The sequence below is a fragment of the Equus asinus genome, chromosome 3, assembly GCF_041296235.1.
Source record: "Equus asinus isolate D_3611 breed Donkey chromosome 3, EquAss-T2T_v2, whole genome shotgun sequence".
NCBI lineage: Eukaryota > Metazoa > Chordata > Mammalia > Perissodactyla > Equidae > Equus > Equus asinus.
In genome coordinates this window covers 154,816,363-154,843,214 of record NC_091792.1, presented here as the reverse complement: position 1 = coordinate 154,843,214, position 26,852 = coordinate 154,816,363, and the positions used below count along the sequence as shown (strand labels likewise).

At 50.0% G+C, this 26,852-nt stretch overlaps 1 protein-coding gene across 7 annotated transcripts in view; it reads right to left on the bottom strand.

The window, feature by feature from the left end:
• SLC2A9 (solute carrier family 2 member 9) overlaps nucleotides 1-26,852 on the bottom strand; it is a 231,717-nt gene that overhangs the window by 49,938 nt on the left and 154,927 nt on the right. For 6 of the 7 annotated variants that reach the window (XM_070506228.1, XM_044767825.2, XM_044767826.2 and 3 more), the window contains 3 exons: nucleotides 26,705-26,815; nucleotides 11,906-12,007; nucleotides 9,064-9,139 (listed from right to left, as the gene is read on the bottom strand). In XM_070506228.1, the coding sequence (XP_070362329.1) occupies nucleotides 9,064-9,139; nucleotides 11,906-12,007; nucleotides 26,705-26,815 (289 nt within the window). The remainder of the gene's footprint in view (nucleotides 1-9,063; nucleotides 9,140-11,905; nucleotides 12,008-26,704; nucleotides 26,816-26,852) is intronic. The other variant, XM_070506230.1, reaches the window with a different exon arrangement.

Here is a 26,852-nt window from a genome sequence, read left to right as displayed (position 1 = left end):
ACGGATCCAACCTTGGAGAGAATTACAGGGATAACACTGAACGATGCTGGACAAATACCAGGCATTCCACAAACATTGGTCTCTTCCTCTTTCTGTCCCCACCTCCTGCAAATCCACGGAGCGACAATCACTCATTTTCAGCTGTCTCCCGCGGGCTCCTGCAGGGCAGGAGTGGATGTTTTCTAGCTCCTTTTCCCTAGACTTGGTGGCTGTGGGGGCAGCATTCTGGTAACACGGAGCAAGCATTTGATTTTGACTCTTTATTTCACTTGACTCTCCTCCTAGGTCTGCTGGGCACGGCCTCAACCCTCTGGGCCTCACCTCTCAGGGCGGGCCCACCATTCTGTGCATTCTGAGAGCCTGGCTGGCATTCCACACTGTCTGTGGGAGGCGGTCCCCCTCAGGGTCAACCTTAGCCAGGGGCCAGGCAGTGGAGGGCTCCAGCCCCTTCCTCCACCCCTCAGTTGACCTCTGCGGCCAGTGCCTCGAGGGCGCCACAGGGCCAGGCCGTATGAGGACCAAGTGTCCATACTGGACATCTAACCCAGCAGCTGCACCAGGCGGGGGTGGGGACACTGCCTCGTTTGCCCTTTATCTCCAGTCCCTCCCAGAGTCTGGCATTGTGGTATAATAAAAAAAATAAATTTAGTCTTTGTGCCCATTCCTGGCACAGAGCACGGAGCTCCTAAAACCCTTGGAGTTTCCAGGTGATACAAATGTCCCTTGTTGTTCACGATGCGTCCCTTTCCACCACCTGGGTTCATGCCAGCATGGTGACTCGAGGTGCGCCCTCAGATGGTTCCAGGGGAGGCGCTGGCCTCCCTCAGAGGGTTGGAACTTCCAGCGCGACCTCCCAACCTCCAGGGAGGGGCGAGGGGCTGGATGTTGAGGTCCAATGGTGGACTCGATGCTACACAACGAAAGCTCCGCAGAAACCCTGAAATGGCGGGGCTGGGGGACACACTGAGCGGCTGGGAAGGTGGTACAGCTGGAGAGGGCACGGAAGCTCTGAGCCCATTGCCCCATACCTTGCCCTGTGCATCTCATCCATTTGTCTGCTCTTGAGTTGTACCCTTGATAACAAGCTGAAAACATAAGGAAAGCATGTTCCTAAGTTCTGAGAGTCATTCTAGCCAATTATTAAACCTGAGGGGGATGGGTCTTGGTAGCCCCTGAATTTGTAGTTGGCAGGGCAGAAACGCAGTCACCCGGGGACCCCACTCGTGGCTGGTGTCTGAAGTGGGGGCAGTCTTGTAGGACTGAACCCTTAACTTGTGGGGTCTGTGCTCACTGTGGGTAGATGGTGTCAGAATTTAATTGAATGGCTGGACACCCAGCTGGTGTTAGAGAACTGGAGAACTCGTGTGGAACAGTGACACACTTGGTGTCAGCAAAAGCCACACATTTGGTGTCAGAAGTGGTGTCAGTACACCCCACACACCACACATTGGAGACTCAAGGAGTGTCGAGTGAACGCATGCAAAATATAATCCTTTACAGAGTGCTAACCAGTTGTCAGGCTCTGGGTTTGGTGCCTGGAATATAGAAGTGATGGAAACAAGGTCCCCGCTCCTGAAACATCCCCAGATCTTAGGAGAAACTGAGCAACACGGCCACTGTAATACGGGGTGGAGAGGGCGGCCCTGGCAGCAAAGCTACGAGCCATGGGAGCACAGAGGAGGGGTTGTCTAGTTCTAAGGAAGGTTCTGGATCCAGCGTGAGCTGACTTTTTAAAGATGAGAAGCCATTCCTCAAATGGAAGGAAAAGGGTGGTGTCCTAAGCTGGGGAACAGGTGTGCAAAGGCTGGGATCATGCGAGCAGGAGTGGCAATGGGGCAGCTCCATGTGGCTGGAAAGCTGGGAGAATGTGTGCTGTGGGGGCGGGGAGAGAGGGGGCAGGTGGGACGGGCAGAGATCCCAGAGGTCCCCTCAAACGTTAGTTCACTCGGGCAGTCTTTCCAGATTAAATCAACGTGATAGAGGAGTTCGTTTTTCAGGCCGGGCACGTGTTCACAGGGCCCAGGGTGCATCCCCCATCAGGATCGCGCTCGCCTTCTGGGCACTCGGATCCTAACGTGCACCTTTCTAAGAGCAGGGACGGTACTCCATCTAATTGGACAGACTGTGGTGCCTCTGTCCTTCCCACCGGCACGTAAACTGCGCTTAGACAGCTTCACTCAGCGCCCGGCACGTCGTCAGTGCCTACGAAGAGTTCCCAAACTCTAACTGACACGCTTTGGTGATGATCTCCTTTTCGCAAAGAGAAAGCTCTTTTATCGGGCCTCGTTCATTACGTGGCTCTGCCACCGCCCTGGGGTTATGCACACAAATAAAATACGTAGCAGGAAACAGCCCTCCCTGTTTTCTTTCTCTCCCTTCACCTAATTTCAACTCCCTGTCAAGTCCTCTTGCGCTGATTTGCTCGGCCCAGAAGTGGCCTCGGGCAGAGTCACGCTTTCTCTCCCAGGAGGACAGCCTTTTCATTTCATCATGGACGGGCAGCCTCTCAGCCATTTATCCTCCAGCATCTCCGAGCCACACTTTCCCAGGCGGCTCCTCTTAGGATCCGCTCCTTCCTGTCCGCTTAAGGGGTATGAGATGGTTTTGAAACCCAAATGGCAGCTTCCCCAAGACGGGTAATGTCTCTGGGTGGCTTAAGCTGTGTGCGGCCAATGTGAGTTCAAGTGCAGCTTCTAACCCTGTCAATCTCGGCTGCAGCAGTTGCCGGTGAGCAAGGTCCAGCTGTGGGGTGACCACAGGGGTCTGGGGAGCAGAAGGGAGGGACAGACAGCCAATCTGGGACTGGGCAGCTGGAGCAGACATAATCGGAGAGCTCGGAATCTAACGTGCTGGAAACTCAGCGGGCTCCACAACGGGGGAAGGCGTGTTTGTCAACCCTGGGAGTGGAGCCGCATCATCGCAAGGAGGGCGAGGGCTGGGCAAAGAGCACAGCAGGCAAAGCTTTGTGGTTTTGGCCAGGAAAGCCCTTCAGCCTGTGTGGAGATGAGTCCAATTTAGCTTACGTGTGTCAGTGGACAGGGGGGAAGATTTCCCTTGAGACAGGATGTCAACATCATTGTTCTCCCTGGGAAAACAGCTGTCATGGGAAAAGATAACTGGAAAAGTCCTAAAATGACACCATGCAACATAGAGCTTCCCCTCAGGGGCCTGCCCGCATCACAGGGCCCTCTTTGTGGGGTGGCCCGCCCAGGCGACAGGCCCTCGTCCGGGTCCTCGTTTCCTGCAGCCTGTGTTTCCCACTATAGCAGCCCCTGGCTGGTGTCTCTGCCTCTGGTTTGTTCTCTCCCAGCTGCCTCCCAGACCCATTCTTCTCACTGCAGATCTGCCCTGTGAAGTCCACCCTTAAAAACCCCCCAGCAGACCTGTCTGGAGCTCAGAATAAAATCGCAAATCCTTAACGCAACACCCCAGGGCCCCTGGATCTGCGTCCAGGGCGTCTCTCCGACTTGTCCTCTGTGCTGTGTCCCGCCCTGAGCTCTGGGCAGTACTTGTCCCTGGGCTGCCCCCCAGAGACTCCCACTGAGCTGGCGTCGGGGGAGGCCTCAAGATCAGCCTTGCTGTAGTGCTTGAAGCCAACAGGTGGCTATAATATACTCAGCCAGGGTTGAAAACCTCGCTCCAGCCCAGGGGTTTCTCAAATTTGCCTGCACATTGGAATCACGTGGGAGCGTTAGAAAATGGAGAAGTGGGTCCCACCCCCAGCCTGTGACTCGGTTCACCTTGATGCAGCCTGGGCATCAACATTTTTAAAGGCTTCCCAGGTGACTCAGCTGCTCTGGCCCAAGCGGTTTATTTGTGGCCCCTCTGACGTTAACTTCTTTTTCCATTCTGACGTTTTTGCTGGCTGCTCCTGCTCTGTGGAAATCCCTCCTTCCCTACCTCACAAGCTAGCTCACTCTCTTTTCTTCCAAATATCAGAATTGGGGGATTACAGCAGGGGTCAGCAAACTTCTTCTGTAAAAGGTCAGCTAGAAAATATATTAGGCTTTTCAGGCCACACGTGGTCTGTGTCACACATTCTTCTTTTTTTCTCTTTAAAATGCAAAACGTGTTCTTTGCTTATGGGTCATATGAAACAGGCCATGAGCTAGCTTTGGCCCACAGGTTATAGTTTGCTGACCCCTGGACTATAGAGTTGTCTGTTTTGTTAGGTAGTGAGTTCCCCATCAAGGGAAGCCATCAAGTCATGGTTGAAGGAATTCCTGGCAGAGAAACCACAGATGGGACTTAAGATTCCAATGCGTAACTGGACTAGAAAAGGTCTATGTCCTTTTACAAACTTGGGCTGCCTTAATTCTAATTCATTACAGCTCCTGGACACATTTCCTCATCTGCTAAATGATTTCTGAGGTCCCCTCCAGCTCTGAAATTGTTTCCATGTTCTGTTCTGCCTCAGTTCATTTTGAAGCTCTGCATGTGTCAGCACAGCCTTCATTTCATTGCTAAGTGCCATGATTTAGGTGTCCGTGAGTTGAAGAGACAAAGATGAACCACCGCTCCTGACTTCTGTGTGCAATTTCTGAAGCAGGAGCAGCTGGAGACCATGCAAATCAAAACGCTCTGAATTCACCTTCAGCCAAGGAGGTCTGACGACTAGACACGAATGGCAAAATTACATCTTTCCATGTAGACACAAACAGGACTGATTTATGATGATCAGAGTAGACCCAGCCTTGGGAGATAAAAACAGAAGCTTCCCCTCCTGTCCCAAATCCTCTGGGTCAGCTGGCCTTGCAGGTCAATTTCAAAATGGGCCTAATTCCACTCAATTTTTAGCAAACAGCCAATGAGCACTGACCATGTGCACAATGGGAGCTAAGACTGCAGGTCCTAGAACAAGATGGTGTAGATTCAAAGCCAGCACTTGCCTCTTAGCTGTGTGACTTGGGGAAAATTACTTAATCGATCTGTGCTTTGGCTTTTTCATCTATAAAATGGGAATAAAATTAATCTGGGAAGGAAATGTTTCGCAACTGATCTGTAACTCATCTTCTATCATCTGGGACAGGGAGAGAGGGGAAAAAAATGACCTGGTCCATTCTGCTTGTAAACTTGCTAATCCAACTCATAATTTACTAGCAAAGAGACAAGAGAGAGTCCTAGTGTATAAAATGGTTTTAGTGGGCTATACCTGGTCTACTTAGATTGGAATGCACAGCTCTGGGGATAGCCCACTGGAAAATGGCAGTGTCAGCTATGTGATGATCAAAGTAGAAAATGGAGACTTTCGTGGACAAGATAGTTGCCGTGTGTACGTGACGCCCTGCGTGTTTTTCTTAGAGCCCTCATAAATTCCACCTGGACCACAGTGCACCCTAGCACGGCAAGGAAGAACCTAGGCTTCAGACTTCACCTGTGTCTTGCAATGCCCAGGATCCTGTGAATTATTAGTAAAGTTTGATTGAGTGAAACCTCTGATTTTTGTGATTTTATTTTGCCAATGACTGTGTTATCTCATATTCACAGTATTTTTATGAGAATTAAAGCACTTAGAACAGAACGTGGCACACAGTAAGTGCTCAACATATGCTACTATTATCAGAGGCCTGGTGTAAGGACCAGATTAGGGACAGAGGGAACATGCTGTGAAAAGCTCAGTGCAGGGCATGGATGTGAATTCCTATCCTTTGCATTGGGGAAAAGAGCACAGGATATTAAAGATCGGTGTTCAAATCTTGACTCCAACTCTCACTAGCTGTGTCGTGTTAGGGGACCTTGTAACCTCTCTGGGCTTCAGTTTCCTCACTCGTCAATGGGAGCAGTTAATCCTCACTTCAAGACAATTGTGAAGAAGGGGTGATGTGTAAGGCACCCAGCGCAGGATGGTGCCAGGGGAGACCTAAGCCACTGCCTCTGGCATTAAGCAAATCACTTTTGGGGTGCCATCCCTTGTCTCCCTCTTAGAAGAGCTCAAGCTGTGAGAGTGCCTGCCCTGGCCGCTTCTCTGAGTTCTCTGGTCATAATTAAACCATCCGCAAGTCCGTGCCTAGAAGGTCTCAAGCCAGCCCTGGGCACTTCGGGGGAAGCTGGTGTTTCAAGCACAGACCCTGCTCAGAGCAGAGCTGGCTAGTTATGATCCGCTTCCACAGTATAGATCTGTTGCTGGTCAGTGGCTGCCCACGAGGGCCTCCATTCCCCAGCCCTCTTTGCATCTAGGTCCGGCCACATGATTGTCCTCACCATTGGAATACGAGCAGAAGGGATGGTGTTACTCTGGGTCAAGGCTCTTAAGAAGCATCCTCCACATTTGTTTTCCCCTCCTGCCTATTTGATGCAGTGGACAAGGAGGTCCCAGGGGCGGCTGGAGCCACAACACAGAAGGAGCCTGGGTCTAGGCCACCACTTACCAGGGACACCGAGGATGCGCACACGAGTGAGCAGGTAGTTCCCCTGTGGTAAGCCACTGCTGTTTTGGGGTGTATTTGCTAGGCAGCTAGCATTGCTCTGACTGATGCACTGCTGTCAACATGACTCAGAATTCCGACTCCACACATGAGACACTCAAAGGACATGGCTCAGGAGTATATTAAGGATCGTCTGTCTTGGTCAGTGGCCTTGGGACTGTTTTTAAGTTAGTAAGGTTGGGTTAGAAGCTATGAGACCACTTTTTTTTTGGTGCACGATTAAGGAATTGTTAGGCCCTAAAGTAAATGCACAGTACATTGTCATATGGATGGAAGAGTGGCTGAAGATACACGATGACAAATACACACTCTTCAATTTTGACTTTGAGGTTTAAAAAATCTGATTCAATTTCTCAAAATCGCTTGAGAAATTGATTTGCATAGAATTAACATTATTTTTGTTCTTTCTCTAATAAAAATTTTGACATTAGCTTAACTCATCCCTTTACTACACGCCATTGGCTAATGTCACCTCAGTATTTTCGCTGACACCATGCAACCCAGCTGCCTCCTCCCCAGGAGTTTCAGGGATGTGCAGAACAGGGTCCTGCTGTCTCCACCCCCTCTCTCCCCTGAGGCTTCATTTTGAGAACCGTTGCTGCCCGCTCCGGCTCCACTCTTACACCCATTCACAAGAGCACACGTCTTCCCTGCCCAGCTCTTTCCTCAGCTGTTTCATTCAATCTTTAACACACATTTCTGGAGCACTTCATGTCCTCAGCACAGCTCTAGGTTCTCAGGATAAGATTATGAACCACAAACAAGGTCCTTTCATGGAGCTTATTTTCTAGTTGGGCGAGACACATTAAGGTAGACATTAGCAGACTATAGCCCAACGGCCAAATCCGGCCCTCCACTTGCTTTTATAAATAAAGTTTTATTGGAACACAGCCATGTCTATTCAAATGTTCATTTACACATTGTCTACATTGTCTATGGCTGTGCTTACACTATCACCACAGAGCCACATAGTTGCAACAGAGGCTGTGTGACCTACAATAATATGTACTGTCTGCCCCTTTACAGGAAAAGTTTGCCAATCCCTGCATTAAACAAATGAGTATGTAGGAAACAGATGAGCCAGTGAGAGGTGCTATGAAGGAAGTAAACCAGGATGATGTGAGAGAGAGCATGTGTGTGTGTATACGTGTGTGTCCATATATGTGTACATGTGTGTGCGTGTGCATGCTGATTTTACATTAAGTGGTCAGGAGTGGCCTCGCTGGGCAGGTGACATCTGAGATTTCCACAGCAGCCCAGAAGCCCCGTGAGGGCAGAACCTGCCTGTCTCTGGGTTTGCTCCCCAACATTCCCAGGCCTAGCACAGGCCCACTGGCCTCACGCCTCCAGGGGCACCGATGTGAACGGTGCCTATGGAGTGGGTGATTCGGGGGCCCTGGAGGACTAAACACAAGTACTCCTTGAATCTGCTTACACTGCATATGTTCTCCTTGTCCGTTCTCCTGTCACTTTGCTACTCCGCCTGGGAGGTGCCGCCTTCTTCCTCCAGCCATCTGACTATCATCACAGCACCGCATGGGTGTGTATGCACAGACAGGTGCATGCCTGATGCCCTCCATCGATTATTCCAAGGCCCACTCCATCATCTCATTAACATCCTGATGTCCCACACGGGGACAAATGCTTTTCATCTGTCACAAATGTGATAGGACATGGAACATGATGACCCCACGAAAATCAGCAACGCAAAGGGAGAAACGGAAGTTCCGGTCTAATTGTTCTGATGGAAACTTCGTGCTGCTCCCATCAACACAGAAACCAAAGCAAAGAGGAACCACGGCAACACCTCACAGAGGGATCTGTGGCACTGTCGGGCCTGCCCTGGACCACTTTCTCAGTCCACCACAGCCACCCATGTGGGCCCCTGAGGGCACAGACTCAGAGCCAGGGGTTGGCAGGGCCCTCAGTCTCATCCACCTTGGCCATTTTACAGATGGGGAAACCGAGGCTCAAGAAGACGAGTGGACTTTCCCACCAACCATGGCTAGGAAATGGCAGAGCTGGGGCTGGAGGTGAGTCCCGGGGAAACTGAGGCTCAGAACACTCCAGAGTCCACACTCGTGCAGAAACATTGTCAGGTGGTATTCGGGGCTGGAAGTCGGGCAGCTCCATCACTGCTCGCTCTGTGCAAGCCACTTCCCATCTCCACCTTCTCTAGAGCTGTCCCGAGCCTCGAATGAGTTAGAGCGCATCAAGCACTGGGCTGAGCACAGTACACAGGCAGTGATCACTAAGTCTCAGACACTAAATTATTATTATTATCGTATCTTCCACATTAAACTGTAACGTCTCCGTGGGCACAGACTGTAACACAATTATCTTCGATTCATCCCAAACTACTGTATCTGGCTCACAGCTTTCGCAACAGTTAATTGCTGCTGTGCTGTTGATGTTATTAATGCATCTTTGGGTGTGCGCATCACCCACCATCTGCTGGGCGGAAATGAAGGCAGTCACTGCATTTAAATGGGTGTGGAACTCTCTCTTCCCTCTCCATTCCCAGTCGGGCCTCTTCCCTCCCTGGGCCCCAAGCTCCCCATCTGGACAACAAGCACCCCCCACCGTGGTGGTGCCGTGAGCCCCTGGGCCAGCCAGAGTGGAAGCAGGGGTGCCTTACCTGGGCCGCTGCAGAAGGAGGCAATGATGGCCAGAATGCACACGATGCTCAGGTAAGGGACCCAGGGGGCGTGGTCCTGTGAGAGGACAGCGACATGGGCAGGTGAGGAGGCAGCAGTGCATCGAGGACCTGGCTTCCCACCCCAGCTCCTCGTCCATTCATCTGTGTCACTTTACAGGTCTGAGCCCAAGTTTCAGTGTCCATAAAATGGGGCTAATGATAGCCCCTAAGCCATTCCATCCGCGTGTTTTACAGATGTGAAGATGAAATGAGATGGTCCCCGGCACACAGTAAGTGGTAAGTAAATACACAACTAACACTGATGGGGTCTTAGTCTGAAGCAGACAAGATGAGCAGTTTTTATAGGCATGATGACATTAAAAAATTTCTCTTCATTATCACTATTATTATGCAAAACACCATATTTCTACTGCTGCCATCCTGACAAGGTATGAGGTGAGTTAGCTCATGTCATTAAATATGCTTGGAGGGGCTGTCACTTGTCTGGCGGGGGTGGATGAGACGGCTTGGTGCTGGGTATGGAAAATGTTTAGGGAATTGTCCCCACTGTAGCTGACTGGATGGTTGATAATTAGAACATGGTGTCACCAGTGCTGGGACACGGTGACCACGTGGGGAGGTGCCAGGGACCCCAAACCCAGTCTAGAGAGATTCGGGGATGGAAGGAGCCTGCGCTCACCTTTGAAGGCTGAGCTGGAGTCAGTGGAGAGGAAAAGGAAAGGAAAGGAATTCCAGAAGAGCGTTCTGTGTGGGCAAGGGCGTGAGGTACAGGAACACAGCCCAGGGGTGGCCACAAACACTCAGAGTGGAGGGCAAGCGGGAGAGAGGGGAGAGAGAGAGCGGCCCTTCCCTGTCCAGGTCCATCAGCTCTTGCTGGGAGGGTCTGGGGTTGAGAGGAGAGATGCAGGTTTTTGTACATTGCATGGCTCACTGCTGCACTAAGTCATTCATTTATCCATCCATCCATCCACCCATCCATCCACCCATCCATCCATCCACCCACCCACCCATCCATCCACCCATCCATCCATCCACCCATCCTCCACCCATCCATCCATCCACCCACCCACCCATCCATCCATCCCACCATCCATCCATCCATCCATTCATTTGGCAGGTGGCTCAGAGTTGCCCCTGGATGCCATGCACTGGGCTGAGAGGTGGGGATGCAGAAATGATACAGCCCTGGCCCTCGCTCCCACAGTTCACTGTCTATAGGGAAAGAAAGATGAGTCAACAGTGAAAGTCAATGCTTAGTGATAAGTGATAGTGCAGGGTTGCCCCTCGGGGTCCCTGGGAACAGAGAGGAGGGCGCCTCACTCAGACATGCAGCTAGGGGAAGGCTTTCCGGAGGAAGAGGTATGCAACAGGTATCTAGGGCCTGCTGAGGCCAGAAAGCACAGAAGCCAGTTGAGCTCTGGGGGGAGGAAAGGGCCAGGCTCTCTAGGGGGCTGCTTGGGAGCAGGGCGGAGCTCTGAAACCTCGTGCAGCAAGGCCTGGAGGGGGCTCCCATGCTCCAGGCAGCCCTTCCACACACTGACACAAGTTGCAAAAAGATGCCCCAGAACATGGCCCAGTTGGCTTCCTCAGGACCTCTGAGGACTCGGCTCGGTCAGCCCAAGGAGCCTGCAAGGGCGCCTGTGCAGGACACCCGTGGTCTGGCCGTTGGGAATAAAAGTGTCTGCCAGCACATCACCCCCAAGGGAGAGGATTCCATCTCCCACCCGGTCAGCACGCCCAGCAGCCTCCTTTCTGAAGGACGAGCTATGGTCCAGAAGACACCACCAGGCTAGTACTGCCTTTTCTGGAGACGTCTGGCACATTGAGATGCGTGATGTCTAAGGCAGATGATCAAACGGGCAGCTTTCCATTTAGGGATTCATTTTTGAAAAATGCAAAGATTTACTGGCCCTTGAGACCTAGCCTCATGCTCCCTTTAGCGCTGAGTGGGGCTCGAGGTACTGAGTAGGTGCTCAATTAATGCAGGTAGCCCCGAACCATACGGGTAGCAGAGGGGAGCCCCGAGATCCTGGGCTCTCATCCCAGCTCTGCCATTTACTGGCTGTGCAGCCTTGGGCAGTGTATTCGTTTATATTTATGCCACAGTTTCTCATCTCCATAAAAAGAAAAAGCAGCACTTTGATAAGGATTACGTACAGCACTGTCCAACCCCAAACATCGAGCGCTTGTTTGTTCCAAGCACTGTTCCAAGTACTTGAAGTGCATTTTCTCTGAAGTCCTCACAACACCCCCGGCTCTGGGGACAACTGTCCCATTTCAAAGATGGGGCCTGAGGAGCAGAGAGGTTAAGTGACTTGCCAAAGGCTTCACAGCGAGTGAGTGGGAAAGCCAGGATTCACATCCAGGCAGTCTGGCTCTCGAGCCCCTGCTGGTCCCATCAGCGAATGACGTGACAGTCATGCAATTGCCTCATGTGGCTGTGCCAGGCGCTCCATGCGGGAACATGACAGCTGGAAGAGGCGTCTTAGGAGTCATCTACTGCAATCTCCTCTATTCCATAGATGGGTAAACTGAAGCTCAGAGAGGGGACACATCTTGCCCAATGTCACACAGCTCATTTGTGGCAGTGACAGGACCAGAAGCCAGGTCTCTCGTCTCCCGGTCCAAGGACCCTTTACTAAACCCTCCTCTCCTCCAGGGCGCCCTGCAGCTTCAGTGCTGAGAGGCCCCTTGGGAGCGCCACATTGCAAGCCTTATCTGTAGACAGTGTGCACTCCCCAAGCCGGGGGCCGCAGACTGGTGACACCAGAAGCCAGCTCCACACCGACCTCCCTCTGGGGCCATAGGCACATCCTCTCACCTGCAGCGTCAGTGTAGCGGTGAGGATCCCAAAGAAGAGGGTCATCAGCCCAAAGCCGCCGATGAGGAGTGGTCTCCGGCCCAGGCGCTCGATGACCAAGCCCTAGGTCAGGGTCAGAGAGAGACGGTCATTATTTACTTCAGCAGCAAGCGGAGGGGACCGCGGTGCTGGGGGTGGCTAAAGGCAGGCTTTGACCTGGATTCAGCCCCACCACCTTCTCCCCAGCCACTGCCAGGGAGGCAGTGATCTTTATGAGAAAGGAAGAAAGGGAGGGAGAAGAAGGTCACAATTCTTGAGCACCTACTGGGTGTCAATACATTCACTTTTCCGCCTAATCTTCCTCCTTAGGGGGTTGGGCAGGGGGCTTATCTGCCAGGGAGTCTGGAAAAGGAGAGCCTACTTGGGAGCCAGCCTGCTGTGGAAGGCGAGGCTGCCGTTCCTCTAGGCCCCCAGGGCGTGGGCTTCACGGGGACAGGCTCCCGAGGCGCGGGGTGCAGAGGCGGGAGCGGGCAGAGAAGGGTCTGCTTTTCCTGCTCTGCCCGTGCCTGGGAGCGCCAGCTTCATCCTGGGGTGTGACACCGGGAGGCCACGCCACTGCAGCCCCTGAAGCCATGTCCCTTTACTGAGATTGACCGTCTCAGTGTGACCGGCACGGGCCAAGGCCCGGGCACACAGTGACACTCTTACTAGGCAGGATGTTCCAGGATGTTCCGTCCTTTCTTCGGAACGTGCAGAACTTGGATACCCTGCGTCTGCTGAGTTAACCCTTCACTACACATGGGGATAATAACCTTCACCTCGCAAGAGACAGAATTTTGTATTCTAACACATAACAGAATGGATAGAAGGAAACTTTTATTATTTATTCTCCAAAAAAAAAAAAAAATACCTGTATCCCAGCCTCCCCTATATGATTCCACAGCTTCACACATTCTTCCTGTCCTTAGGCCAATCCAGCCCTTTCCATTGGTAAACGCCCTGTTTAAAGCCCCTCCTCCAAGAAGCCCTCCGTCCTGGCCAATCCCACAGGAAGCTCCCTTCAGCAGACAGACACTCGCAAGCAATCTCTCATGGTTACTTTTTTCTTAAAGAAATATGGCATGATTTTTGTAAAACTAATATACGCTCACTGTGAATTCAAGCAGTGCAGAAAAGCACAAGAACCAAATGAAAAGATCTGAGATTGACACGTGTCGCACTGTTCCACTGAGATTACTATGTACCTGTTACTGACTTCAGGGATTTCAGCTTTTTCTTTTTTTATTCTGTTTGTTTTAGTTTCTTCAAAGGCACCCCGAGCGGTGTCAGAGTCAGAAAGAGTGCCCCAAACACAAACCAATGGCGAACCCCTGTCTTACACCGTGATGCCGACTGTCAAGCGCTTTTGGGGGATCTGGCTGTTTCGTTTCCCTAAATTCTCTGATGAACCAGTAACCTGAGTCAACGTAAAGCTCCCTGATTTGGAAACCCTCTCTAAAGCTGGTCCAGGGAGACACCAAGGAAACAGCCGTGCAAGAGAGAGAAGAGAGCAATGCCACCCTCTCCATCCTCGTGGGAAGCAGTATCCGTCTGAGGCTCCTTTCTTCTTCCCGCCTCCTTTGAGCCCTGTTCAAGTGCAGCCTGTTGGAAGGGATCCAAGCAAACATGGTGCTTCCTCTCAGTGTTAAATCACGGGTGAGGACGTTAACTCAGGGAGGACAGCTGCCTCTGAGGGCTACTGACGTCAGCCGGGATGGACTGTCAGCCTCTTGATGCTCCCAGGAAAGCCCCCCTGGGGATTCCTGAGCCATGGGGTCATTCATCCAGCCAGTGACCACTTACCCAGCACCTAGTGCCCACCCCACAGTGCTAGGACCTCTGGTGGGATAATTATAGTCAAATATTTTTTTGGTTAGGATTTAAAAATCAACTTTCTTGATGTGTAGTTAGATTCAATAGAAAGCATTCATTTAAATGTACAGTTTGGTGTGTTTTGACAAATTTATACACCCATAAAACCATGACCCCATCAAGTTATAGAACATTTCTATCACTCCAAAGTCTCCTTGAGCCCCTTTCCCCAGCCCCAAGCAACTACTGACACCCTTCCGTCACCATAGACTAGATTTGTCTAGATAAGATTGGAGTTCCATACTGGAGATCACTATGCTTTGAGAGTCATCCCTTTTTGATATCTCATCACCATTTGAGATCAATGGTTCATTCCTTTTTAGTGCTTAGCAATAGTCCATTGAATGGATATACCACAATCTGTTTCTCCATTCATCAGCTGATGGACATTTGGGCTGTTGCCAATTTGGGCTCTTATGAATAAAGCTGTTGTGAACATCAGTGTTCAAATCTCTGTGTACATGTGTGCTTTGATTTCTCTTGGGTGAAACTTATGAGAAGAATGGCTGTTATAGTAAAAATTTTATAAGAAACTGTCAAACTGTTTTCCAAAGGGTTGTACCGTGTTCAGTCCCCACCAGCAGCATGTGAGAGTTCCAGCTGCTCCACATCTTCATCAATGCTTGGTATTATCAGTCACTTTAACGTTAATCTCCCTTATGGTGAATAGTAGTATTGCTTTGTGGCTTTTAGTTTTAACTTCCCCGATGACTAACGGTGTTGGGCATCTTCTCATTTGTTTGTTGACTTTTTTGAGATCTTCTTTTGGAAAGGGACTTTTCAAGGCTTTTGCTCCTTTTCAAGTGGGTTGTTGGTCTCCTTATTGTTGAGTTCTAAGAGTTCTTTACATATTCTGGATTCAAGTCCCCTGTGAGATGTGTACTTTGTGAATATTCCCCAGTCTGTAGCTTGCCTTTCCATTTCCTTAACAATGTCTTCTAAATAGTCATAGATTTTCATTTCAATGAAATCCAATTGACGAATTTTAAAAAATGGTTCACACTTTTTGTGTCCCATCTGAGAAATCTTTGTTCACCCCAAGGTTGCAAAGACATCCTCCTATGTCCCCTTCTAGAAGTTTTTATAATTTTAGCTTCTATGTTTCAGTCTATGGTCCATTGGAGTTAATTTTTGTGTATGAAATGAGATAGCATTGTCTTTTATTTTTCCCATGTGAATGTCTGGTTCTTATAGCTCCATGTTGTAAAGACTACTTTTCCCCACAACTTACTGTGGCACCTTTTGTCTTTGTGAACTCTACTCTGTTCCATTGATCTGTACCGCTATCTTTAAGCCAAAACCATGCTGTCTTGATTACTGTGTAGTGCACATTGTTATAACACTTACTATGTACCAGGCACGGTTCTAGACGCTTTACATATGTTCATAATTTAACCCTCATAACATCTGTATGGGGTAATGCTATTATCATCCCTTTACATCCAGAAATTGAGGCTCAGAGAGGGGTAGCAGTCTGCCCAAGGTCGCACAGTGGCAGAGCCAGCATTCAAACCCAGGCAGCCTGGTTCCAGAGTCTTGCTCTTACTCCTGCACTTCCCTGACTCTCCTCACTGTCAGTGAGACAAGTGCACAAACAGATTTACCAAGAGGATATACACACTGTCCTGGAGCTTTCCTCCTTCCTGTGTGTGAGGCCCCGGCACTGGGGTACAGGGGAGACAACGACAGGAGTCCTCGCCCTTGGGGAGTGTTGGGGATTCAATTGTGTCCTCCCCAAAGAAGATACGTCAGAGTCCTAGGCCCCTGTACCCCAGGATGTGACTTTATTTGGAAATGGGGTCTTTACAGAGGTACTCGAGTTCAAACGAGGCCATCAGGGTGGGCCCTGATCCAACAGGACTGGTGTCCTTATAAAATGGGGACATTTGGACACGGCAGGTGTGCACAGGGGTAGAATGCCCGTGAAGACGGAGGCAGATGTCAGGGTGATGCTTCTATAAGCGAGAGCAACAAAGATGCCAGCAAAGGCCCAGAGGCTGGGAGTGAGGCAGGAAACAGATTGTCCCTCAGGGCCTCAGAAGGAATCCGCCCTCGGACAGCTTGCTCCCAGCCCTCTCCCTCCAGAATGGTGAAACGGTAAACTGCAGTGTGCCAGCCACGCCATCTGCGATACTCTGCCAGGCAGCCCAGCAAACCAACGCAGGGAGCTCGCGCCTGATGGAGTCTGTGAAATGACTGAACCCAGGGAGAGAGAAGGAAGACGCGCGGGGAGGGAAAAGAGTCTAAAATTCCATTTATTTCAAATGTGACTCAATCAAAGCTTCCACCTTTGACTTAATGTGCCTTTACAGCATTTTACATGTGTTACTTTATATGAATTTTATGGGTCCATCTCCATCTATGTCGTGTTCAATGTTTAAATCCATGTACACAGGGCAGGGAGCACCCAGCGCTCCACAGAATTCCCAACACTTCAGGGGCGCAGAGCCCTGTAAGAGTTCATCCCCACAAGATCAGGGAAGGCACCCTGCTCTTTCTGTCCTATTCCAACTGGGGCCTCTCCTCGTTCTGCTGATTCCCATGAACTCGCCTGGCTTGACTGGCTGCTCATGAGCATGTGGGCCATGCGGGCTGACTGTGTGCAGGGCTCCAGAAGGAGGAAGCGCTGTGGGCGGGGGCTCAGCCTCCCTTGGAACATCAGACGTGGCAGCCCCTGGGCACAGGGCATGGCGCCTAGCCAAAGGCAGGGGGCTCTGTGTAGCTGGCAGATGCTCCTGCCCTCCACCAGCTTTAATTGAGTCTTACTCAATTAGTAGCTACGCACTGGCTGCTTGTTATGGGCCAGCGCCTGGCCTAGCAGAACACAGGAAGATCAGGGTCTGCAGAGATACAGTATGATATCTGCCACTGTCATTTCTTTAAACCTACTGTGTGTGTGTGTGTCTCTCTCTCTCTCTCTCTCTCTCTCACACACACACACACACACAATCTGAACGCTGCTGCAAGATGCCACCCAGCTTGGGGCCAGCACCCTGGAATCCCAAACGGCTGCCCTTGATCTTGACACTTAGGGGATGGTGGGGTCTTTGAGAAGCCCTTGCCACACCAGCAATTAGTGCCTCTCCAGGCGGAAGCTGGATTACTGCCAAAGCTTCAGCTATAGAAGGATGGGAGAACGGAACTCGAATGCTTTCATTATCGCTCTCTCGGCAGAGAAAAGCAAGCGAAGGCAGATGGCAGGAGAACGTCCTATTTCGGCATGACTTCTAACTGCTTGTACTTCTGTTTTAAACATCCAAGCGCGAGTCTTTGCTTTCACAAGTCTCTGTCTGAAAAGCAGAGACCTCGGTTATCTGCAAGTTAATGGAGTTTTAAAGTCTGTATTCAGAAGACAGGGTCTCAGGAACAATTTTCTACTTGGAATAGGCACTCTCTAAACTTAAAATTGAAAACTGTTTATTGAAACATAAACTTTGTCCAGAAATGTCTGTTTAAAAGATGAACGTGTGAGAGACTTGTATATCTGTTTGGGCCAAAGGTATAAGAAATGAAAAAAGTTATTTTCTAAATGATTATCATTCCAAGGTGGTCCATGATGCCCACGTATAACAAATTAAATGGTCTTGAGACATTTCAACAAAAGTGCAAAATCAGACATGGACGGGGCCAGCCAGAACAGAAGGAAAGGTGCCAGGAGCCCAGGCTTTTCCAAGTTCTCAAGTCCTGGGGAAAATTCTTCCTTTTGGGTTGCTTTAGAATTGGCTTGAAGCCATAGCTTCTGCAGCTTCTAAGGGTAATACGCCCCCCACTCTCCTGCCCCTCTTGAGAAGGAAAAGGTGGTTTTTAAGAGGTTTATGATCATAAGTCTAAACCATTCTCGATTTGGGGCAGGTGGAAAAAAATTCAGCTCTTAAAGAAAAGGAGTTGAGAAAGCTGGGTGGCCAGCTGACAGGAATCAGTGCTCCAACATCAGGAGCACGGAGTGGAGGGAGCCTGGTGGCAGAGGGGAGAGGGTGGTGGGAGCAGCTGCCGTCTCCACCTGACCCCCAGGGGCCATGTCCCCACCTTCCTTTGATGGCAGCAGCTGGGGGGACCAGCCGAGGCACAGGGGAGCCAAGGAAGCCACCAGAGATGAAGAGGAAATCAGGAGACATTTGGAGGGAAATAAAGCATTGGGAGCACAGCACAGGAGCCCGAGGGCGGGCCTCAGGGGACGGACGTGTGGTGCATCCTTGGCCAAACTCAGAAATAGAACCACAGGATCAAAAGGTGTTTTCAGAGTTGAAACTGGAAAGCCACATGTAAAAGAATGAAAACTGACCATTCTTTTTCACCATTCACCAAAATAAACTCAAAATGGATCAAAGACGTAAAGGTGAGACCTGAAACCATAAAGCTTCTAGAAGAAAACATAGGCAGTACACTCTTTGACATCAGTATTACAAGGATCTTTTCAGACACCATGTCTTCTCAGAGAAGGGAAACAATAGAAAGAATAAATAAATGGGACTTCATCAGACTAAAGAGCTTCTTCAAGGCAAAGGAAAACAGGATTGAAACAAAAAAACAACCCACTAACTGGGAAAAAATATTTGCAAGTCATACATCTGACAAAGGGTTAATATCCATAATACATAAAGAACTCACACAACCCAACAACAAAAAATCAAACAACCCAATCAAAAAATGGGCTGGAGACATGAACAGACATTTCTCTAAAGAAGATATACAGATGGCCAATAGGCACATGAAAAGATGTTCATCATCGCTGATCATCAGGGAAATGTAAATCAAAACTACACTAAGATATCACCTTACACCCATTAGAATGACAAAAATAACCAAAACAAATAGTAACAAATGTTGGAGAGGTTGTGGAGAAAAAGGAACCCTCATACGTTGTTGGTGGGAATGCAAACTGGTGCAGCCACGATGGAAAACAGTATGGAGATTTCTCAAAAAATTAAAAATAGAACTACCATACGACCCAGCTATCCCACTACTGGGTATCTATCCAAAGAGCTTGAAGTCAGCAATTCCAAAAGTCCCATCTACCCCTATGTTCATTGCAGCATTATTCACAATAGCCAAGACATGGAAGCAACCTAAGTGCCCACCAACTGATGAGTAGATAAAGAAGATATGATATATATATACAATGGAATACTACTCAGCCGTAAAAAAGAACAAAATCGTCCCATTCGCAACAACATGGATGGACCCTGAGGGAATTATGTTAAGTGAAATAAGCCAGATAGAGAAGGACAATCTCTGTATGACTCCACTCATATGAGGAATTTAAACATGCAGACAGAGAGAACAGATTTGTGGCTACTGGGGGAAAGGTGGGGTGGGGGGTGGGCACAAAGGGTGAAGGGGTGCGCCTACAACACGACTGACAAACAATAATGTACAACTGAAATTTCACAGGATTGAACCTATCATTAACTCAATAAAAATTAAATTAAAAAAAAAAGGTGTTTTCAGAGTTGAGGGTGGGTGGGAACAGGGCCTCCAGGGAAATGGGCTTCCAGGGAGAAACCGCCTGTCGGCTGGGGGTGTGGGGCCTGCCTCTGCGTGCCCCCTCCCTACCCCCCTCCCATGAGGATGAGCCCTCAGAACCAGGACAGTCCTTATCTCTATGCACGCTCCCGACCAAGACAATGGATTACATAAGCTCTTCTCTAAGGACCATGTTAGCACCCAAGAGGAAAAGCTGCTTAGTCTGAATCGTAATTTCTCAGCTCTGGTGGGTGCTGCCGGCTTGGACGGAGCCCCTGGCAGCCGTTCACGCCCCACCCCCCAGAGCTTGGGGCCCAAGGGAGAAACCTGGTGCCACTTTTGCTTGATGTGGTTCCCTCCCTCCGCGAAGTTCCTGTAAGCTTTGTCAGACAAACTGGGGACTTCCTCTAACACGTGAGTGGAGGTGGGGGGTTGTTTCTTCCAGCTACTCTGCGGCCCATAGAAATGCAGCAGAATCCGTATTTATCAACGGGAAGGTTTCCCGGGCGGAGGAGGATTCGCTGCGCTCGGTGGTCTGATGCCAGCGTCAGAGCACACGCGGTCCGATGAGTCCCTGGGGAAATCGGCCTCTTTTCGAGGCTCCTAACCGTCTCCCTGTGTCTACCCTGCCCTCCCCCCCGACACCTATTCTCTTTACAGTGGCCGGAGGGATCTGTTTTACACCTGACATGGACTCTGCTTTCCACAGCCTGGGCCCAGCCCTCCAGCCCTGCCCGCCCCCCACCACCAGCCTCCCCGTGGTCCCTCAAACCGCTGCGCATGCTCTTGCCTGTGTGGGGCCTGCTCTGGACATCCTCTATTCACCTCTCCAGAGCCACCCTGTGCCCTGCTCTGTGTCCTGGAGGAGGACCCATAGGACCAGATCAACAGGCCCCATTGCACTCTGCCTCTGGGTGGTGTCAGCAAACGAGGCCCCAGTAAGAAGTCAGAAGGAGGAAAGAAGAGAATGGACTGGGGTGTGGGTCCCCTGGCTGCCCCCCTACAGGCACATGTGGCTGGCTGTGTCCCTCTACTGAAGGTCCCCGCTCCTGATGGGTGGCCTACCCACGCTACAGACCCACCCACGCCTGTGTTCCTCTGCCTTCTGACTACTCACTTTCGCCGTGCCTCTCTCTCCTGCTGGGGCCTGGCTGATGCAGGCCTTCCTTCTAGCTGCTCCCTCGCCCAAAACGTTCTTCTGGTCATCTGGGTAGACAACTCCCTCATCCCTTGGGCCTGACCACAATATTTAACACAGCAACCCGCCCCACCTCTCGATCCCCCTTTCTCTGCTCCTCTGATCCTCAGAGCATCCTTCACCTTCTAACCCACCACACTGTTCCCTCGCTCATGTTACTGTTCACTTTCCCGCCACGAGGAGCCTGCCTTCTCCTGGGCAGGGACTTTGTCTCCTTTGTCCCCTGCTGCATCCCACACCTAGCCCCGTGCCCGGCACAGAGCAGGGGACCAGCCAGCACTTGCTGAGTGTTGAAGGAATAAACACTCTGGCCCCAGTTTCACCTTCTATGTTTTGGGGAGGCAGCCGGGCATCTTCAGATTTTTCCACAACATATGTTGGGTTCTCTCCTGGAAGATTAGTAACCAATAATAATTGTATTAGTTTGCTAGGGCTGCATAGCACAAACTAGTGGCTTTCTTATTTCAATTTCGAATTTCTCAATTCAAATTTCAATAGAAATTTCTTCCCTCACAATTCTGGAGGCCAGAAGTCTGGGATGAAGGTGTCGCCAGGGCCATGCTCGCTCTGAAGGCGCAGGGAAGCACCTGCTCCAGGCATCTCTCCCAGCTTCCGGGAGTCCTAGGCTTTTGCAGCACACCTTCAGAATTCTCATGGTGTTCTCTTTGGGCGCATGTCTGCATGTGTCCCCTTTTTATCAGGCCATCAGTCATGCTGGGTTAGTGGTCCACTCCACTCCAGGATGACCTCATCTTAACTAATTACATCCACAATGACCCTGTCTCCAAATCAGGCCATGTTCTGAGGTGATGGGGGTGAGAACATCAACATATGAATGTCGTGGGGACACAATTCAGCCCATAACAGTAATTAACATTGAGTACCAGCTCTATGTGAAGCCCTGTGCATTACTGCACAATTCTCAGGATCACACCTGTTGAAGTATCGATCAGTCATTATCCCCACTTTTCCTAAGACAAAATGGGGGCTCAGAAAGGTTAAGTAACTGGCCTGAGGTCACCCAGCTAGTCAGCGCAGGGCCAGGAGACCACAGAGCCCACACAGTCCACCATTCTGCCTCATTGCCTCTTCCACTCTCTCCTGTAACACGTGACCGATGCAGGGGCTCGAGATGCGGCCGTGAACTCTCAAGCCTTTGATTCTGAAATTGTGGACTCCATTGGGAAGCAGAGGGGACTGGAGGTGGCAGAAACCATGGGATTTTTTTTACTTCAACTCTAGGCATAGTCGCTTCCTGACAGCTACAAAAACTCACTGCGAGGAGGAAGGAGCAAGAGTGACGTGAATTCCGTTTCCCCTGATTTGGAAAAGCACAGAGTCTCTGCTCCTCGACGGAATAAGCCTCGTGCTCCACAAGCCGCTGCCCCACGTGGCCCAGATGCTCAGGCTCCCACGGCCCGAATGACCCTCAGTGGAAGTTCACTCCTCAGAGAGTTAATGCTGCACCAAGAAAATCAACTTGGAAAACCAGCTGTTCTGCAAGGTGGCAATTATTGACGGCTGCCCATGTTGACGAGCAATGCTGTGAGCCAAAATGACCTGCAGAACAAATGAAAAAACGTGCCTTTCCCCTCTCCATTTTATGAGGCCCCAAAGCCATTTTAACAGACTGTCAAAATAGGCTTCTCGGTAAGAAGAAAGGAAAAAGTTGGAAAGTCCTTTTTGACAGGCAATTACCTCGCAGAGTTGGGTGAAACAGTATCTATATTTTTGGAAACAAGGTAACAGAAGCTTTGTAAAGGCCAGGGATTTACTGAACACTGACCCCGGCAGGAAGGGCACAGGCACCTTCATGCACTCTGAGTTTCGTTTCCATTATACTGGAAGGTAGTGAATTGGCTTCCTGAGGCTGCTGTAATAGATTACCACAAATTTACTGGCTTAAAGAAACACATATTTAATGGCCAATAGACACATGAAAAGATGTTCATCATTGCTAATCATCAGGGAAATGCAAATCAAAACTACACTAAGATATCACCTTACCCCCGTTAAATTGGCAAAAACATCCAAAACCAAGAACGACAAATGTTGGAGAGGTTGTGGAGAAAGAGGAACCCTCATACACTGTTGGTGGGAATGCAAACTGGGACAGCCACTATGGAAAACAGTATGGAGATTTCTCAAAAAGTTAAAAATAGAAATACCCTATGACCCAGCCATCCCATTACTGGGTATCTATCCTAAGAACCTGATATCAGATATCTCAAGAGTCCGTTGCACCCCTATGTTCATCGCAGCATTATTTACAATAGCCAAGACGTGGAACCAGCCTACATGCCCAGAAACTGATGATTGGATAAAGAAGATGTGGTATATATACACAATGGAATACTACTCAGCCATAAAAAAAGACAAAATTGGCCCATTCACAACAACGTGGATGGACCTCGAGGGCATTATGTTAAGCGAAATAAGTCAGTCAGAGAAAGACGAACTCTATATGACTCCACTCATAGGTGGAAATTAGTATATTGAGAAGGAGATCTGATCGGTGGTTACCAGGGAAAAGGGGGGGTGGGGGGAGGGTACGGAGGGGGAAGTGGTGTACCCACAACATGACTAACAAAAATGTACAACTGAAATCTCACAAGGTTGTAATCTATCATAACATTAATAAAAAAATAAATAAATAAAAAATAAAAAAATAAAAACAAACAAACAAAAAAAAGAAACACATATTTATTCTCCCACAGTTCTGGAGGCCAGAAGTCTAAAATTGGTCTCATGAGCAAAAGTCAGTTGTTGGCAGGGCTGTGTTCCTGCTGGAAGCTGCAGGAGGGAATCCATCCACCTTTACCAGCGTCTGGAGGCTGCCTGCATTCCTGGGCTTGTGGCCCCTTCCCCCGTCTTCAAAGCCAACAAGTGCCTCCCTCCAGCCTCTGCTTTGGTCAGTACATCTCCTTCTCTGACTCTCTCTTGGGATTTTTCTTGGGCCACCCGGATAATCCAGGATAACCTCCCCATTTCAGGAACCTTAACTGACTCACGTCTGCAAAGCCCCTTTTACCATATGAGGTAACAGTTTCATCCTGCCAGGAATTAGGCCACGGACATTTTGGGGGGCCAGTATTCTGCCTACCACAGGTGGGCATGGTTTTGTCCATTTTACAGACCAGCAAATAAATTCAGAGATGTTGGACAATTTTCCCAAGACCCCTCAGCTGGTAAATGGGTGATTAGGATTTGAGTTCAGAGCCACCAGGCTCTAACGCCAAAACTCTTTCTCCCCCAGCACATTGTTCCATTCCCAGTCTCATATTGAATCAACATCATGGTTTTCCAGGGATTGGGGTAAATGCTACCATTTTAAGGACTGTTTCCAATGGACTCTTCTGCATCCCAGCTCTTTGAGAAGATACACTAGGAAGGAGAGCAGGTGACCGGGGACCACGCCCACAGTGTGCCAGGGGCCGGGGACAGGCTGTCCAATGCACTTCACTTCCCTTCACCTGCCTAATTCCTGCTGGCCCTTTAGCTCTTGGCTTCCTGGGCTCCTCCTCCAGGAAGCCCTCCCAGAAGAGCTCATCCCAGGGTTGTACACGGTACACGTCTGTCTCCGAGTCTGTCTTTCTCTCTAGACCATGGCAACGTCACTGGTGACCTCCAGCATGAGCATGATGTGGGTGCCCAAGAGTTGCTTGTGGAATGGAGGAACGCATGAATGAGTGGATCCACCGCCAGACTAGGAAGCCCGCACTCCCCGCAGTGGGCCCACATGGAGATTCCCGCCCCTCTGGAATGTACATGATCCCAATGACCGTGATCCACCATGATCCCGACCTGAAGGAGCAGCAGGCAGACTCCGCAGAGGCTGTGACCCTGGTCCTGATTTAGAAGGCCCTCTTAGAGGGCACAGTCACTGACTCCCCTTCCTGGGGTCAGCACTTCCAAGAAACACTTTGTCAAATATTGTCAGCTTTTAATGAAGATAGTCTGCCAGGCAGAGAGAGGAGGCCGGGGGTGGGGGCTCCTGGAGTTGGGGAGGCCGAGGTTAGCAGCGCCACCGCTCCCTCTGCCTGCTCCTCTTCCGAAGGGGGGCGATGACCGACCCCTCAGGAGTGGGGTGAGCCTTCACGACACCCATGTCAAGCACTCAGGGTCTTGGGGAGCAGTGGGGGCTCCCCCACTTCCTCAGGCTCTGACTCCACTGGCTGTGTGTCCTGGGCAAGTCACTTCTCTGGGACTTACCTCAACTGTAAAAGACTGTGGAATAAATCCTCTGAAATCGTGCTGTCTGCCAGGACACCCCCACAGTCCCACAGCCTAACTTACAATGGCGGTCAGTGGACCCCACCAGTGGAGGAAGGACAGTCCACAGCCACCGAGAGCACAGCCCTTGCCGGGCACTGCTCACATCACAAAATGTGTCCTCATTCGTTCAACCCTCACCCCGTCCCTATGAGACGGCAGTGGTCTCCTTATTACAGCAATGGGGAAATCGAGTCACAGGGCTGTTGAGTAATTTACCCATGGCCACCCGGCTCAAAGGGGACGGAGCTGGGATCAGAATCCAGGCCGTGCAGCTCAGTTGTCCAGGCTCTGAGCCGAGATTCTCAACAAGCCCCACCTCGCAGACAACAGTCAAGGACACCACTGGGCCGCCAAGTTTTGAAGAAGGATAGTGTGAATTCAGAGGGCCGAGGACCTGCGTACTTTTCCGTATATATGTTACACTTTAATAAAAAATTTACTGAAATGACAAATAAGGAAAGGGAAAATAATTCTGACATAAAGTTATGCTAACAAAAGCAGGATGAAAATGAGTATATGGAATAGGATTCTTGCTGTGAGAGAATAAAACATACATGTACGCAGAGCAAAGACAAAGGGAGCTTTGGCCAAACTTCCCTGAGTAGCACAATCGGGGAATTTCTTCTTCGTTTCTTTCTACTTTTCTGAATGTTACAAAGTTACCCTAATGAGCTCATGTTGATTTCTTATAACAACAAAAAAAATACTTTACCAAAAAACAAACTCTGTAATTTTCCCATCATTTTCATGCCACGCCGACTCTGCCTTTCTGTTGATCAATGTAAAACAACTAATCACGACGGGATGGGGTCTGCACCTTGAGACAAGAATTTCGTGAAATCTCCAGATGGTGAAACATTGACATATTTTCCCTCTGACAAGAAACACTGCAGCGGAAGGGGAAGGAGACAACGTCGGTCCCCCGCATGTTTTATGGCATCCATTTTTAAAAGCGTCTTGTTAGAAGACCCCATTAAGAGTGACATAAAGCGCTCTGTTGAAAATGGGTCAGAAAAGCCACTGGAAGCCTCTGCGGGTTTGCACCGGTATCCATCCTGTTAGTACAAAGCAGCGAGCAAGAGCGGAAAGAAATGAGCCCATCCCTCAAGGTCAGGGAACGCTACTCTGACCCAACCCTCTTCTCTTTCCTTTGGAAAAGAACCCCATCGTGTACTTTGTGCCCAAAATGTGAGGCACAGACCGCACACCCACAAGATAGAAGAGACATGAACATCCCATCAAGAGAGAAACTGAAGCTCAGAGAGGTTGAGAGCATTGTCCAACATCATACAGCCAACAAGTTCCAGAGCCAAGATTCAAATCCAGTTTGGTCTGATTCCAAAACTGTGCAATTTCTGCTAGATTCTGAAGTCCCCTAACTCCCCCGCCCCAAATGTTTATTTCGCATATTGGAGGTCGAGAAGGAGGGATGAGCTCCATGTCTTCTTTTGGACATTTTTGCTTATTGTTAAAGTCACGCTGTCTATCACACCGATCAACTGGAATGTCCTTTCTCCTTTGCTTTGTCTTGTAAACTCCTACATGGGGTTTGGGGTGGGAAGATGACAGCTAGTGGTTCTGAAACGGTTTGAAAGTCATGTCAACAGACATTAGGCTCATGGGGACTCTGATCTGCACTCCCGGGGGATGCGGCCCCCCGCACAGGGTGCTCATCACATCGCATCATTTGTGACTAGGGGAGAGTTCAAAGGAGGGACCCAGCTGTTAAAAGGAAGACACAGGGAAGTAAAATATAAATAAGAATATGCTCTAGATGGGTGAAACATCAGTGACGGACTTCACGATAAACTCCTAAAATTCAGACACCTGCCCAGTGACGGAGGGCAGGCTCCTTTAAAGGCGAGCCCGTTTGTTGCCTGTGCATCTGTGTGTCACCCCACTGCCGCCCCCCACCTCCCCTGTGCTGTTGACCCCCCTGCGATGTTCTCAGGAATGACGCTCTGTTTACTCACAGAGAAGACGGCAGCCAAAATCTCGATGCCGCCCGTGCTCAGGGTGATGTACGGGGTCTTTTCCGGAGGGATCCCAGCTTTTCCAAAGATACTGTTGGTGTAGAACCAGATCTATAACGCAGGAAAGGAAGAGAAGGAGGAGGGTCAG